Source organism: Tachyglossus aculeatus, chromosome 2, assembly GCF_015852505.1.
Source record: "Tachyglossus aculeatus isolate mTacAcu1 chromosome 2, mTacAcu1.pri, whole genome shotgun sequence".
NCBI lineage: Eukaryota > Metazoa > Chordata > Mammalia > Monotremata > Tachyglossidae > Tachyglossus > Tachyglossus aculeatus.
Genome location: NC_052067.1, coordinates 137738594 through 137753821, shown reverse-complemented (window position 1 = coordinate 137753821; position 15228 = coordinate 137738594). Strand labels below are relative to the sequence as shown.

The 15228-nt window shown below is 48.5% G+C and overlaps 1 protein-coding gene across 1 annotated transcript; it reads left to right on the top strand.

Annotated features, from left to right (window-relative positions):
• The first annotated feature begins 3200 nt into the window (after nucleotides 1-3200).
• Nucleotides 3201-14774, top strand: LOC119949852 (matrilysin-like). The gene is made up of 6 exons (XM_038771695.1): nucleotides 3201-3372; nucleotides 6469-6692; nucleotides 10657-10805; nucleotides 11772-11897; nucleotides 12858-13019; nucleotides 14451-14774. The coding sequence occupies exons 1-6, from the start codon at nucleotides 3262-3264 to the stop codon at nucleotides 14468-14470; spliced, it is 792 nt and encodes a 263-aa protein (XP_038627623.1). The 5' UTR covers nucleotides 3201-3261; the 3' UTR covers nucleotides 14471-14774.
• Nucleotides 14775-15228: the final 454 nt, after the last annotated feature.

The window sequence follows — 15228 nt, the reverse complement described above, 5'->3', positions numbered from 1 at the left end:
GTCAAAACAGAGCTGTACTGGGCCTCAACTGCGTGCAGAGAGCTGTATTGGGTGCTTGGAGAAGGATAGAGATGTAGTGCTCTGCCCCAGGGCATGGCCTTCACCCCCTTTTCCTCTTCTCCCCCCCCACATCCCAAACCCTTCCGTGTCACCCTGACTCATTCCCCTTGCTCTTCCCCCGCCCCCCACAACACTTATGAATATATCCGTAATTTTATTTATTTATACTGATGCCTGTTTACTAGTATTGATGTCCCCGACCTCTAGACTCTAGAGCTCACTATGGGCAGGGATTGTCTCTATTGCTGCATTTTACTTTCCCAAGTGCTTAGTACAGTGCTCTGCACACAGTAAGTACTCAATAAATATGATTGAATGAATGAACAAAAGATGTGGTACCAGCCCCTGAGGAACCTGTAGCTTAGTAGCGAAGATGGGAGAAAAAGGCATAACTACACTACACTGAAGAATAAATGAATAGGTATAAACAATAACCATAAGGAGAGGAATCAACAATTATGAATGGAAGAGGAAAACCATCAGCACTGAGGTCCCTGAGGGCAGGAACACCATTGGGAAAGTGGGAGATGAGCCAGGGAAGGTTTCCTGGAGGAGGTGGTTTGCAGATTTGAAAAATGTTGGGTAGAGGCTAATTTTGGATACTCATATACCTTTATTCCCAGGGGCAGGGAAAAGGACTGGAGTATCTGACCTGGAGAAGAGAAGGCTGAGGGGATGCTGAATGCCAGGATTTGAAGAGGTGATAAGCTTGAGTCAAAGAGGAAGAGCGGGTGTGGGTGGGGGGCAGGCATTTCTTCTCCACATGGACTAGTCTGTCTGATCTCTATGCCTTATTTCTTCTCCACTTATCTGTGACTTTCTACTTCTGTCTCTGTTCTTGACTACTGTCTACCTCTACCTCCTTGTTTCCTACTATCAATCAATCAATCAATCGTATTTATTGAGCGCTTACTATGTGCAGAGCACTGTACTAAGCGCTTGGGAAGTACAAATTGGCATCACATAGAGACAGTCCCTACCCAACAGTGGGCTCACAGTCTAAAAGGGGGAGTCAGAGAACAGAACCAAACATACCAACAAAATAAAATAAGTAGGATAGAAATGTACAAGTAAAATAAATAAATAAATAAATAAATAGAGTAATAAATATGTACAACCATATATACATATATACAGGTGCTGTGGGGAAGGGAAGGAGGTAAGACGGGGGGATGGAGAGGGGGACGAGGGGAGAGGAAAGAAGGGGCTCAGTCTGGGAAGGCCTCCTGGAGGAGGTGAGCTCTCAGCAGGGCCTACTTCTCTGTCTAAATCTCTCACCATTTATTTCAGACATTTGACTATTTACTCTGTGTGTGTGTGTGTGTGTGTGTGTGTGTGTCTGTGCCTGTGCCTTTCCATCTCTGACAGCCAAGGGATCTGCCTGGCTATTAATAGTAATAACTATGGTATTTATTAAGCACTTACTATGTGCAAGGCACTGTACTAAGGGCTGGGATAAATACAAGGTAGTTCAGGTTGAACAAAGGGCTCCCAGTCTCAATCCTCATTTTCCAGATGAGATAACTGAGGTCCAGAGAAGTTAAATGACTTTCCCAAGGTCACACAGCAGATAAGTGGCAGAGCCAGGATTAGAACCCAGATCCTTTTGACTCCCAGGCCCTTACTCTGTCCACTAGGCCTTGCTACCAGTAAGTCAAGCTGCTTCACGTGGCTGATCTCCATGTCTACTGTCAAGCAATCAGGATGGAGAGGGCTGCGGAAGGATCCCACTTTGTCCTGGATTCAGAGCTGTAGAATTCAGCCTGTGGGGCACTTCCCGCTCTGTCCTCCCTGGGCCAGTCCCCTCCCTGCCCCAGCATTAATCAATCAATGATAGTTATTGAGCACTCACTGTGTGCAGAGTAAACTGTAAGCTTGTTGTGGCCAGGGAATGTGTCCACCAACTCTATTATATTGTACTTTCCCAAGTGCTTAGAGCACTTACTCAGAGGACCTGGGTTCTAATCCTAGCTCTGCCACTTGCCTGCGGAGTGACCTTGGACAAATCACTTAACTTCTCTGTGATTCAGTTTCCTCATCTGCAAAATGAGGATTAAATCCTCCTCCCTTCTACTTAAGGACATGTGGGACATATGAGGCTGGGTCCCACTTGAATATCTTATATCTACCCCAGTGCTTAGAACAGACTTGGTACATAAGAAGCATTTAACAAGCATCATAACTAATAAATACAATTGATTGACTGATTGATTACAATACAACAGAGTTGGTAGGCATGTTCCCTGCCCACAACGAATCCCTGCAACCTGGAAGTGCCCCACCTCCAACTTCAAGAACATGAGCTATATAGACTGCATCCTCTCTCCTCACCCATTGTGATTTGGGCCAACTGGTCAACTAAAATGCCAAATGAATTCTGGGTCTACCCAGCATGTCAGTCCCATGTATCTGTCACAGTGCTCAGGGACTCCCATTGCAGCAGGAGGGCTTGGGTTAGACCACCGGAAGAACTTCCCTGGAGGTATTTGAAAGCAGGAGAGATCCCCCTCAGATGTGGGGAGGTGGACAAAATCAGTCATAGAAAATTTTAAAAGCTCATTAAACTGCCAAAATGTATTTCAGCCACATGGTGTGCACAAATCTGCTTCTGTCCCTCACATTCCCTCTTCCTCTTCTCTTCTAGACCTCCATCCATTAGAGATGCTAATGATGATCTGAACCTCCCACCCACCCCTCGGGCAAGGGCAGGGTCCAAAGAGACCTCCCTGCCCCCACCTGGCCTTTTCCCAGCCTGTTGCCTGGTTCCTTTCAGGCCCAATGGGTGAGGTATGATGTGAGCTCCCCGCAGACTTGGAGTAGTTGGGGTGGGGTCCCTGGACCCCCAAGAACAGGTGTGGACATGGGTGACTGCTCAGTCTCTCCCAGCTCCAGCACCAGGCACTTCCTTCCCTCCTCAGGACCCATCCCCGCCTCTAACCCCCCCACCCCCCCAACCCCAGGAGGCAGTTCTGCAGTTCCCGCTCAGGGGTGGGGAGGTCTGGAGGCTGTGTGCCCACTCTCACATCCCTGGAATGTCAGCGGCTATTTCCTCCTGGCTCACTCTCTACCTGTCCCCTCCGGCCAACCTGAGTCACCAGCTGGGCTGGACAGAGAAACTCCTGCATGAGTCACCCTCGCTGTGGCTGGCCGGGGCCCTGGGCTATATAAGCTGGTCACTCCAGGACTTGAGAGGCTCGGACCATGATGAGGTGGCTTGCTGGTATGCTCGTCCTGGCCCTGGGCCTGGGACTGCCCTGCAGTGGGGCTTTTCCTGCCCCTCCTGGGCCCCTGGAAGACTGGAAGTTTGTGGAGGTGAGTGCTGAGGGGGTGGCAGGGGCTGAGGGAGTGGCGGGGGCTGAGGGTGAGGCAGGAGAGGTGATCCACCTAGGCTACATGTCCCAGGGTGGTGGAGGAGGCTCAGGAGCCTGAAGGCAGAATGCTGCCTGGTTGGGGGTTAGATGGACACAATAATAATTACGGTACTTGTTGAGCACTTACTATGTGCCAAGCACTGTTCTAAGCACTGAGGTAGATACAAGTTAATGATGATGATGGTATTTGTCAAGCATTTACTATGTTCCAGGCACTGTACTAAGCCCTTAGGTGGATACAAGCAAATCGGGTTGGACACAGTCTCTGTCCCACATGGGGCTCACAGTCTCAATCCCCAATTTACAGATGAAGTAACTGAGGCCTAGAGAAGTGAAGTGACTTGCCCAAGGTCACACAGCAGACAAGGAGTGGAGCTGGGATTAGGACCCGTGATCTTCTGATTCCCAGGCCCGTGCTCTATCCACTTCACCATGCTACTTCTCTAATAACAATAATTATGGTATTTGTTAAGCACTTACTATGTGCCAGGCACTCTACTAAGAGCTGGGGTGGATACAAGAAAATCGGGTTGGACACAGTCTCTTGTCCCACATGGGGCTTGCAGTCTCAATCCCTATTTTACACATGAGGTCATTGAGACACAGAGAAGTGATTTGCCCCAGGTCACATAGCAGACATGTGGTAGAGCTAGGGATTAGAACCCAGGTCCTTCTGACTCCCAGGCCTGTGCTCTATTCACTAAGCCATACTGCTTCCAGTGGACTAGTGGCCAGCCCCTGGACCTGGGGGTGGTGGTCCTGGTTTGGGGTAATCCTAACTCTCTGAGGCCCTGCTTGTGGCTCTAAGAGGAGCCAGAGCTGGGAGATTGGTGGGGCTGGAGAAGCATTGGCTTACTAGCCTGTTCCTGGGTTGGGGTGTGGAAAAGCATGCAGTGGGGGTGAGCACTGGAAGCTGGGTGGTTGGGATGCAGGAGATGGAGAGCAGTTTGGCTCAACTCAGAGGATTCACCCTAGGAGACGGAAGAAGATCATCTCTTGACTGAGCGTCATTCCCATCCCATGACCCCAGAAATGCTTCCCCCCTCCAGCACAGGACAGCAAGACTGGGGCTGGGGTCTGGGGGCTGGGTCTAAGGGTGCCTGGATGATTGTAGACACCCCCAGCTGGTTCCTGGCCTCCCATTGACCTGACTTAAAGCCCCCTGCCTCTGCTGCCCTCCAAACTTCCAGCTCTGGCATAGCACGATGGAGTGACTTGGTGGGGATCCATCTGCCCAGTTCTTTGCTTCTCCATGTTGTTTCATCCCAGGAGAGGGGTAGAGGTAGAGATAGAGACAGGTACAGGAAGAGACAGACTGGGACTGAGAGAGACAGAGGCAGATATAGACGGACCAATGCAGAGACAGATGTAGAGGCTGAGACTGAAATAAGGACAGGCAGAGACAGATGGAGGTGGAGATAGATGCAGAAGCGGAGACTAAGAAAAGGACAGGTAGAGAAACAGACAGAGGTAGATACAGATGCAAAGGCTGAAGCAGAGACAGGGACAGGCAGAGATAGATGCAGGGGTCGAGAGAGGGTCAGGGACAGGCAGAGACAGACAGAGGCAGAACAGAGACAGACAAGTGCAGAGGCAGAGACGGACATAGAGACAGAGACAGAAATGGGCAGAGACTGAGGCAGAGCACCTGTGATTCTACTTCAGGGAAAAGAGGGAGAAGGAGACTGTGGCAGGAGAGACTCAAATTCCTTGGGTTACGGAGGGGCTTTGCTAGGCAGCTTGGAGAGTCACCTCATCCATGCAGGGTTCCCCGGCCCCCTCTGCCTCTCAGAACTCTTCTCTTCTCTGAGATCTGTGGGGAGAGAGGGACCGGGGAACCATTCATTCATTCATTCAATATTGTTTATTAATAATAATAATGATGGTATTTGTTAAGCCCTTACTTTGTGCCAAACACTGTTCTAAGCACTGTGATAGACACAAGGTTATCAGGTTGTCCCACATGGGGCTCACAGTCTTAATCCCCTTTTTACAGATTAGGTAACTGAGGCACAGAAAAGTTGTTACTTGTTCAAAGTCACACAGCTGACAAGTGGCGGAGCAGGGATTAGAACCCATGACCTCTGACTCCCAAGCCTGGGCTCTTTCCACTAAGCCATGCTACTTCTTTATTGAGCACCTACTGTGTGCAGAACACTGTACTAAGTGCTTGGAAAGTACAATACAGCAATAAAGAGAGACAATCCCTTCCCACAACGGACTGAGACAGCTTGAGATCCATGGCTCACCTGTTCCAGGCTCCGGTTTATCATCCAGGAACCTGGTAACAATATTTGCAGGCTGGTAAAACTGTTATTCCTACCTACAAGCCCTCTCTAAAACCTAGAGAGACAAAAGCACTCCTTTCAAGCACATGTCTTTATTGATGATCTGCAGGGGGTAATGATCTGGACTAGGTTACTGGGTTTACTGGGGGTCCAGGCACTGTAACGACACAACAGGGGACAATTTCTTTGTGAATCCCATGTGGCTGGGACCACCAATGTGGATCTCACATTGGCCTTCCTGGGTAAACTTCACTGACAGTGGTGTCTTCTCTGAATACAAAAGACAGTTATATATTAGGGGACATTGATCAACCAATCCATGGTATTTATTGAGTGCTTACTGCATGCAGAGCACTGTACGAAGTGCTTAGATAGGGCGGGCATTATCCCTGTCCCCAGGGAGCTCCTGGTCTGGTAGGGAGGATATGGTGGACACATACACCACCAACAATAACGAGTGCAGATGGGCCCTGTCAGCACCAGGTCGCGTTGCTGGGGCATCCTGGGATTGTGTTGTCTGTTTGGAACGGGGTTGGGGCCAACGAGGGAAAGTTTCCTGGAGGAGACTGTCTCTATATGTCTGTCTGTCTGTCTCTGTCTCTATATGTCTGTCTCTATATGTTGCCAATTTGTACTTCCCAAGTGCTTAGTACAGTGCTCTGCACACAGTAAGCGCTCAATAAATACGATCGATTGATTGAGACATCCTCTACCGGGACTTCAGAATTCCCCCTTGTCTTTACCTCTAGGACTATTTCAATCGCTTCTTCCTGTGGTCGAAGAAGACCCCCATTTCTTCCCTGGAAGAGAGGATGAGGTTCTTGCAGAGGTTTTTTCACCTGAGTGTCACGGGCAGGTTGGACGCTGAGACGCTGGGCCTCCTGAAGCAGCCCCGCTGTGGGGTGCCCGACGTGGCTGAGTACCGCTACTTCCCGGGGTCTCCCAGGTGGAACAAGAAGCTGCTGACCTACAGGTGACTGGTGGGAAGTAGAAGTCAGGGGTGTGTAGGACATAATCACCACAGAACCCACTGCTGCTACCATCAGTCTTTCTGTCTGTCCTTCAAACCATTGGTCCTCAGCTCCCACAGGCATAGAGAGCATCTCTTCCTTCTGGAGCCCATGATCCCTGAGGCTGGGGAGATGGGACACACGTATAGATAAGTTCCCTCCACATTGACAAACAGACATAGCCATGAGTTAGTTTCAGGAGAGGAGTGCTCATCTAGAATTGTGCAAGAGGGTTTGGAGACTGGGTAGGGTGAACATTTGAAGTTTTCCTGAGAGCCAGCCCCTGGAGCTATTATGTAAAGGACAGATCAATAATCCATCTACTGATAAATCAGTCAATCAAGAAGCCATGCAGCCTAGTGGATAGAGAGCAGGCCCAGAAATCAGGACCAGGGTTCTAACCCCAGCGCTGACACTTGTCTACTGTGTGACCATGGGCAAGTTAATCCACCTCTCTGGACCTCATATGTAAAACAGGAATTAAGACTGTGAGCCCGTTGTGGGAAAGGGACTGTGCCCAACCCGGCATGTGATCACCACAGAACTTAGTACAGTGCCTGGAACATAGCAAGCGCTTAACAAATACCACAATTATTATTATTATTACTTATTGCACTTACCATGTGCAGAGCATTATACTAAGCACTTTGGAGAGTATAATACAACAGAGTTAGGACACAAGTTCCCTGACCATAACAAGCTTACAGTCTAGCTTACAATTACTCATCTCCTCACTTTATTCTCCCTCCCTTCGGCATCATTTATATTCTAATGTCCCTAAGCCTTAAGCATTTTGAAACCCTTCCATCCCCACACCCAGAACACTCTCCCCTGAGGACAGGGACAGTGTCTAATTCCCACCTGTGTATTCTTTCCCAAGTGCTTGGTACAGTGCTCTGCATATAGTAAATGTTCAATAGCATTAGCAATAGCAATAATATTAATTAATTATTATTATTTTTATTGTTTACAGTAAGTGCTTAGTAAATATTATTACTATTACTACTGCTATTGAGCATTTTCTGAGTGCAGAGCTCTGTACTAAGTGCTTGGGAAATTACGATACAATAGAGCTGATTGATATGATCTCCACCCTCAAGGTGCTAGCAGTCTATAGGTGAGACAGACAAAATAATCAATTACAGATAAACTGAAGCAGAGAATGTAAAGGACATGTGAAAAAGTAATGTCTTTAATACTAAAATATGTGTGGGACAATATATGCCTGGGAGTGCTATGGGTGATTGTGAATGCATCATTGTGGAGCTCCCCCGCCCTACCTCCTTCCCCTCCCCACAGCACTTGTATATATATTTGTACAGATTTATTACTCTATCTATTTTACTTCTACATATTTACTAGTCTATTTATTTTGTTAATGATGTGCATATAGCTTTAATTCTATTTGTTCTGATACTTTGGCACCTGTCTACAAGTTTTGTTTTGTTGTCTGTCTCCCCCTTCTAGACTGTGAGCCCATTGTTGGGTAGGGACCATCTCTATATGTTGCTGACTTGTACTTCCCAAGCTCTTAGTACAGTGCTCTGCACACAGTAAGTGCTCAATAAATACAATTGAATGAATGAATGAATGAATGAATGAGATGGTTGGGAAGGTATAACCTGGGGAGAAGAGAATGAATCAGGGAAAGCCTCTTGGAAGAGGTGGGTTTTCAGGAGGACTTTAATGATGGTGAGAGTTGTGGTCTGGAAGATTTGAAAGGGGAAAGAGTTTCGGACAGGGAGAAGAACTTGAGTAAGGGGCTGTAGGTGGGAGAGAATGAACACAGTGTATAGGTCTAAGAGAAATGAAGAGCGTGAGCTGGGATGTAATAGCAGAGAGTGGATAAGTAGAAGGCAGAGAACTGATTGAATGCCTTAATACCTATGTTCAGGTGTTTCTGCTTGATGCAGAGAAGAAAGAGTTTGAAGGATTTTGAGGAGTGGGGAGATGTGTGCTGAACCCCTTAGAATCATGATGTGGGAAGCAGAGTGACATCAGGACTGGAGAGAGGAGTAAAGGATAATGCCAAGGTTGTGGGCTTTATAGGCAGAGCAGACAGTGGTGTTGTCAGTGGTGACAGGAAAGTCAGGAGAAGTTATTAATAGGTTTAGGAAGGAAGATGAGGAGGGAAAGATAAGGGAAGATGAAGGTGAGCTGAGGAGTTCAGTTTTAGTCATGTTGAGTTTGATGCCTGGCAGTGAGACCTAGTGAAAAGAGCACTGGCCCCAGAGTCAGATGACCTGAGTCCTAATCCCAGCTCTGCTACCTGTCTGCAGGGTGACCTGGGGCAAGTCACTTCTCTGGGCCTCAGTTTCCTCATCTATAAAACTAGGATTCTGTATCTGTTCTCCCTTCTAATTAGACTTGAACCCTAGGTGTGACAGGGACTGTCCAACCTGATTATCTTCTCTATACCAGAGCTTAGTACTATGTGCTTGGCAAATAGTAAGCACTTAAATACCACTACTACTACTACTACTTCTTCTTCTCCTTCTCCTCCTCCTTCTTCTTCTCCTCCTCCTCCTCCTCCTCCTTCTTTTCCTCCTCCTCCTTCTTCCATCTTCTTCCTTCTTTCTTCTTTTTCCTTCTTCCTTAAACATCCAGTGGAAGAGCAGGAGTCCAGAAGCATCGGGAAAAGGGATCATATTTTTACCATTTCCTGAATGACACATGCATTCACATAGAGCATGTGTCTCAGTTTCCCTCGGCCTTCTCTCCTCCACCCTGAAACTCCCACCCACTATAGCCTTAGAGCCTTAGCCCACAGCCCCAGATCTCCAGGTCTCCATTGGCACTGTGTATCTCTTTTGACACTTTTCTACATTTCCCATGACTCCTTCTGGCTGGTGAGCTCCACCTGCCAAGACAGGAAAATTTCCAGAAGTCCAGGCCACTGGGACAAGCTTCCATCTTGTATCTTTCAGCTTGTATCTTGGGGGATTGGTTTTGTTTTTGGTTGTCATCTGCAGCTGGAGAGGGGCTGGAAAGAGGCAGAGGTATCGCTTCCCTCTGCCCTCTGGGGAAAAGAATGGAAAGTTCATCTTAGCTAGGTACTTGCCTGGTTGTGCCTGAGCAAGTTTTTTTTTTTTTTAAATAGTATTTGTTAAGTGCTTTTTATGTGCCAGCCACTATACTAAGCACTGGGGTAGATACAAGCTAAACAGGTTGGATACAGTCCATGTCCCACATGGGGCTCACCATCTTAATCTCCATTTCGTGGCCTAGTGGAAAAATCTCAGGCTTGGGACATATCCCGGCTCTGCCACTTGTCTGCTGTGTGACTTTTGACAAGTCACTTCAGTTCTCTGGGCCTCAGTTCCCTCAGATGTCAAATGGGGATGAAAACAGTAAGCCCCACTTGGGACAACCTGATGACCTTGGATCCACCCCAGTGTTTGGAACAGTGCTTGACACATAGTCAGTGCTTAATAAATACCATCATCAATATGAGAAGCAGCATGGCTCAGTGGTAAGAGCACAGGCTTGGGAGTCAGAGATTATGGATTCTAATCCCGGCTCTGCCACTTGTCAGCTGCGTGACTTTGGGCAAGTCATTTCACTTTTCTGTGCCTCAGTTACCTCATCTGTAAAATGGGGATGAAGACTGTGAGCCGCATATGGGACAACCTGATCACCTTGTATCCACCCCAGCGCTTAGAACAGTGCCTTGCATGTAGTAAGCACTTAACAAATGCCATCATCATTATTATTACTATTACTTTACAGATGAGGTAACAGAGGCACTGAGAAGTGAAGTGACTTGCCCAAGGCCATACAGCAGACAAGTGGCAGAGCCAGAATTAGAACCCAGGTCCTCCTGACTCCCATGCCTGTGCTCTATCCACTAGGCCAAGTTGGTCTCTGCTCTGGTTCTGACCTCCTCCCCTCTCCTGCCCCCAACTTCCCTGCCCGTCACCCTTGTAGGATCCTGAATTACCCCCCAGGGCTCAGCAAGACAACAGTGGGGGCTGCCGTGGACCAAGCTCTGCGCGTGTGGAGTGACGTCACACCACTGATGTTCCGGAGGCTTGAGGGCCAGGGGGCCGACATGGACATCGCTTTCCGGATAGGCGGTAAAAGATCTGACCCAGCTGGAGAACACAGAGGGCCTCGCTGGGGGAGGGGAAAAGCCATCTCCCCCACTAACCTTTTTTGAGGGTGGTCCATGCCTTAAACCACAAGCCAGTGAAGCCGTATGTCCTACTGGAAAAAGCACGAGCCTGGAAGTCAGACGACCTGGGTTCTAATCCCAACTCCCCCACTTATCTGCTGTGTGACCTTGGGCAAGTCACTTAACTTTTCTGTGCCTCACTTCCCTCATTTGCAAAATGGGAATTCAAACCTGTTCTCTCATCTACTTCGAATGGGAGCCCCTTGTGGGACCTGATGATCTTGCATCTAACCCAGTTCTCAGTACATGGCTTGGCACATAATAAGCACTTAACGAATACCATTATTATTATTATTATTTGATATTAATATCATTAATAATTAATATTAGTAAAATATTATTATTATCCAAGAGGGGCTTGAAAATAGCCTCAGGCCCCTTTCAGATAGAATTATGGCAGCAGGCCTGAAGAGAAGTTGAATCTCCTCTGTCTCCTTTAGTTCTCCAACTGTTCAGATGTCCAGAGGTGGGAGGTGGCTAGGACTAGAGCTATGGGCTGCAGGCAATGGAGCTGATGTTGGCTGTGACCCTGCATCAGGGAACAAGGGTGAAGTGGGAATCGTTGGGAATATGGGTGGGTCTGAGTCATTTTCAGGATTCAGTTTGATAAAATCTCTTACAAGGCAGATTCTCCTTTATTTCAAAGATTTGCACTGATGTCCCTTCCCAGCCCTGCAAGTCACTTGTTCCGGGTTTCCTTCCTCTCCTCCAGCACCGGTGCAGTTTGAGTCATTCTGTCCTCAGTGGACAGACCCCATGATGAACTCTGGCTTCTGCCCCTTGTCCCTGCCCCCCACCCACTCGCTGTCTCTGCTCTCGCACACTATGAACCCCCCTGCCTTGAACCCCTTCCCACTGTGCTCTGCAGATCATGGAGACGGCTTCTCCTTCGACGGGCCCGGCAACATCTTGGCCCACGCCTTTGCCCCGGGGCCAGAAATCGGGGGAGACGTCCACTTTGACCGTGAAGAAACGTGGTCCACGACAGAGCTGGGTAAATTATGGGTGTCACCCTCCCCCAGTGAGGATAAAAGGGGAAATGGAGAGAGAAAGGAAGGGAAGGAGGGAGGAGAAGAGAAGGTGGGATGATAAAAGGGGGAGAGGGAAGGGGAGCAAGGGAAGGAGGAGGGCAGAAGAGGGAGGAAGGGGAAAGAGAAAAAGGGGAGTAGGATGGGGAGGAAAGGAGGAGGAAAGACTGTGAGGTGGGAGTGGGGAGGAAGGTGTAGAGGGAGAAAAGGAAGTGCAGGTGGACAGTTGGGTCCAGCCCAGAGGATGCCCTGAGCCCTGGGTCTCCTCACAGGCTGCACTGGTTAAGAAGCAACACACCCTCCCCATTGCCATTCTGACCCATCCCTCTCCCCAGCCCGGGCAGGCCCGGCCCATCTCATCCAGTCCCAGTGCATTATGGTGTAGTAGATAGATAGGCCTGGGAGTTAGAAGGTCATGAGTTCTAATCCTGGCTCTGCCACTTGTCTTAATAATAATAATTATGGTGTGTGTTAAGCTTTTACTATGTGCCAAGCACTGTTCTAAGCACTAGTAGATACAAGGTAATGAGTTGGTCCCACATGGGGCTCACAGTCTTAATCCCCATTTGACAGATGAGATACCTGAGGCACAGAGAAGTGAAATGACTTGCCCAAGGTCACACAGCAGACAAGTGGCAGAGACAGGATTAGAACCCATGTCCTCTGACTTCCAAGTCTGTGTTTTTGCCCCTAGGCCCTACTACTTCTATGTGACCTTGGGCAAGTTGCTTCATTTTTCTCTGCCTCAGTTACCTTATCTGTCAAATGAGGATCGAGACTGTGAACCCCAAGTGGGACAGGAACAGTATCCAACCCGATTTGCTTGTATCCATCCCAGCGCTTAGTACAGTACCAGGCACAGAGTAAGTACTTAACAAATACCACAATTATAATAATAATTATTATTATTATAATCATCCTGGCAGGTATCAACTTGTTCCTGGTGGCCACACACGAGCTGGGCCATGCCCTGGGCCTGGCTCACTCTGGGGACCCTGACTCCATCATGTTCCCTCACTACCGGTATGTGGACCCGGGAGCCTTCCGCCTCTCCCTGGATGACGTGCGTGGGATCCAGCGACTGTATGGTAGGTCCCGCTCCTAAAGCCGCATTCGGATGTGGGGGCATGTGGGGAGCGAGGTCTAGCCTGGCTCCCTCCATCAAGCGGGGCTGCACATTTCGCTCCCAGAGCGGGAGGGCATGAACCCTTGCAGGGGTGACAGTGCTTGACTGAGATGGGCACTGGAGCCTAGTGGGAAGAGCACGGGCCTGGGAGCCTTGTTCCTGCTTTGTGGCCTTGGAAACGTCATTTCACTTTGTGCCTCTGCTTCCTCATCTGGAAAATGGGCATTCAAAAACTGTTTTCCTTCTTCCTTAGGCTATAATCCCCATGTAGGACAGGGATTGTGCTGACCTGAATATCTTGTATATACCCCGACACTTAACACAGTACTTGGCATATAGTAAGAACTTAATAGATACCATGATGATGATGATGATTATTTTCAATTTGGGAGATAATAATAATAACAATGATGGAATTTATTAAGTGCTTACTATGTGCAAAGCACTGTTCTAAGCGCTGGGGAGGTTACAAGGTGATCAGGTTGTCCCATGGGGGGCTCACAGTCTTAATCCACAATTTACAGATGAGGGAACTGAGGCCCAGAGAAGTTAAGTGACTTGCCCAAAGTCACACAGCTGACAATTGGCGGAGCCTGGATTTGAACCCGTGACCTCTGACCCCAAAGCCCGGGCTCTTTCCACTGAGACACGCTGCTTCTCTAGATAGAACTACAGTCTATGTGGCCATTATTTCCAGTTGCTACTGACCACTGTTAGATGTTCCCTGTAGTCTGTAAGCTTGTTGTGTGGAGAATGTGTCTGTTTATTGTTATGTTGTACTCTCCTAAGCACTTAGTACAGTGCTCTGCACACAGTAAGCACTCAGTAAATATGATCGAACAAATGAATGAATGAATGTTCAAGCTACAGGTTCAGCCTACCCCCTGGACTCCCCCTGAGCCCCCCAGACCAATGATGCTTTTGTTCCCCCTGCCCCCCAACCATATTCAGTGATCAACTAGACTCTGCCCCCAGAATGCTATGATCCTCTCCCACACTGTCCCAATCTCCACAGGATGAGAACATGAAGCAGCATGGCATAGCAGATAGCACACAGGCCTGGGAGTCAGAAGGTCATGGGTTTTAATTTTACTCCGCCATGTTCTTCTGTGTGACCTTGGGCAAGTCACTTCACTTCTCTGTCCCTCAGTTACCTCATCTGTAAAATGGGGACTGAGACTCTGAGTCCCTCATAGGACAGGGACTATGCCCAACACTCTTGGCTTGTGTTCACCCCAGTACTTAGTACAGTGCCTGGCACATAGTAAGCGCTTAACAGATACCATAATTATTATTATTAGAACTTGCTTTGCTCCTTGCTAAGGCTCTGGGACCCAGCCAGCCCCTGTCCTCATCCTGGCTCACTGCTCCACATTCCCTCTGCCCACACCAGGGAGAAGAAAGAATTTTTGACCACCGCAGCCGCCCACGGCCATGGGCACTGCCAAGAGCTCAGCCTGGACTTCCGCATCAGCCTGGAAAGCCATCTGAAGGGATCTGGCCGCCTACCAGGCTGGAGACAAGCTGGGGGCATGGGGAGGGGAGGAAGCCCCCCCTCCCCCCACCCAAAAGGAGGAAACTTGAAATCAGAAAAAGTTACCTGTAGGTTCCCAATAAAGCCAGTTCTCTCTTCAGGGGCTGCTCCTCTGAGGTAAGGCAGAGTCTGTATGCAATGAACAAATCAGTCAATAAATCAGTGCTATTTACTGAGCTCTCACTATGTTACAGATCACTGTTCTAAACACTTGGGAAAATGCAATGCAATAGAGTAGGTAAACACAATTCCTGCCCTCAAGGAACTTAGAATCTAGCCAGAGGGGACTTACAATAAAATTAATCACAGTTAGGAGAAGCAGCTTAGCTTAGTGGAAAGAGCCCAAGTCTAGAAGTCAGAGGACCTGCGTTCTAATAGCATCTCCAGCACTTGCCTGCTGTGTGTCCTTAGGAAAGTCACTTAACTTCTCTGGACCTCAGTTACCTCTTCTGTAAAATGGGGATTAAGACTGTGAGTCCCTCGTGGGACAGGGACTGTGCCCAACCTAATTGGCTTGTGTTCACCCCAGTGCTTAGTACAGTGCCTGAAACATAGTAAGTTCTTAGCAAATAGAACAATTGTTAGTATTATTCTAATCCTGGCTCTGTCCATTGTTCCCTGTGTGACCTTGGGCAAG

Coding starts and splice junctions, on each gene's coding strand:
- LOC119949852 (XM_038771695.1), top strand. CDS start 3,262: ATGATGAGGTGGCTTGCTGGTATGCTCGTCCTGGCCCTGGGCCTGGGA. Junction 11,898..12,857: donor GTGGTCCACGACAGAGCTGG/GTAAATTATGGG, acceptor TCATCCTGGCAG/GTATCAACTTGTTCCTGGTG. Junction 13,020..14,450: donor TGGGATCCAGCGACTGTATG/GTAGGTCCCGCT, acceptor TGCCCACACCAG/GGAGAAGAAAGAATTTTTGA.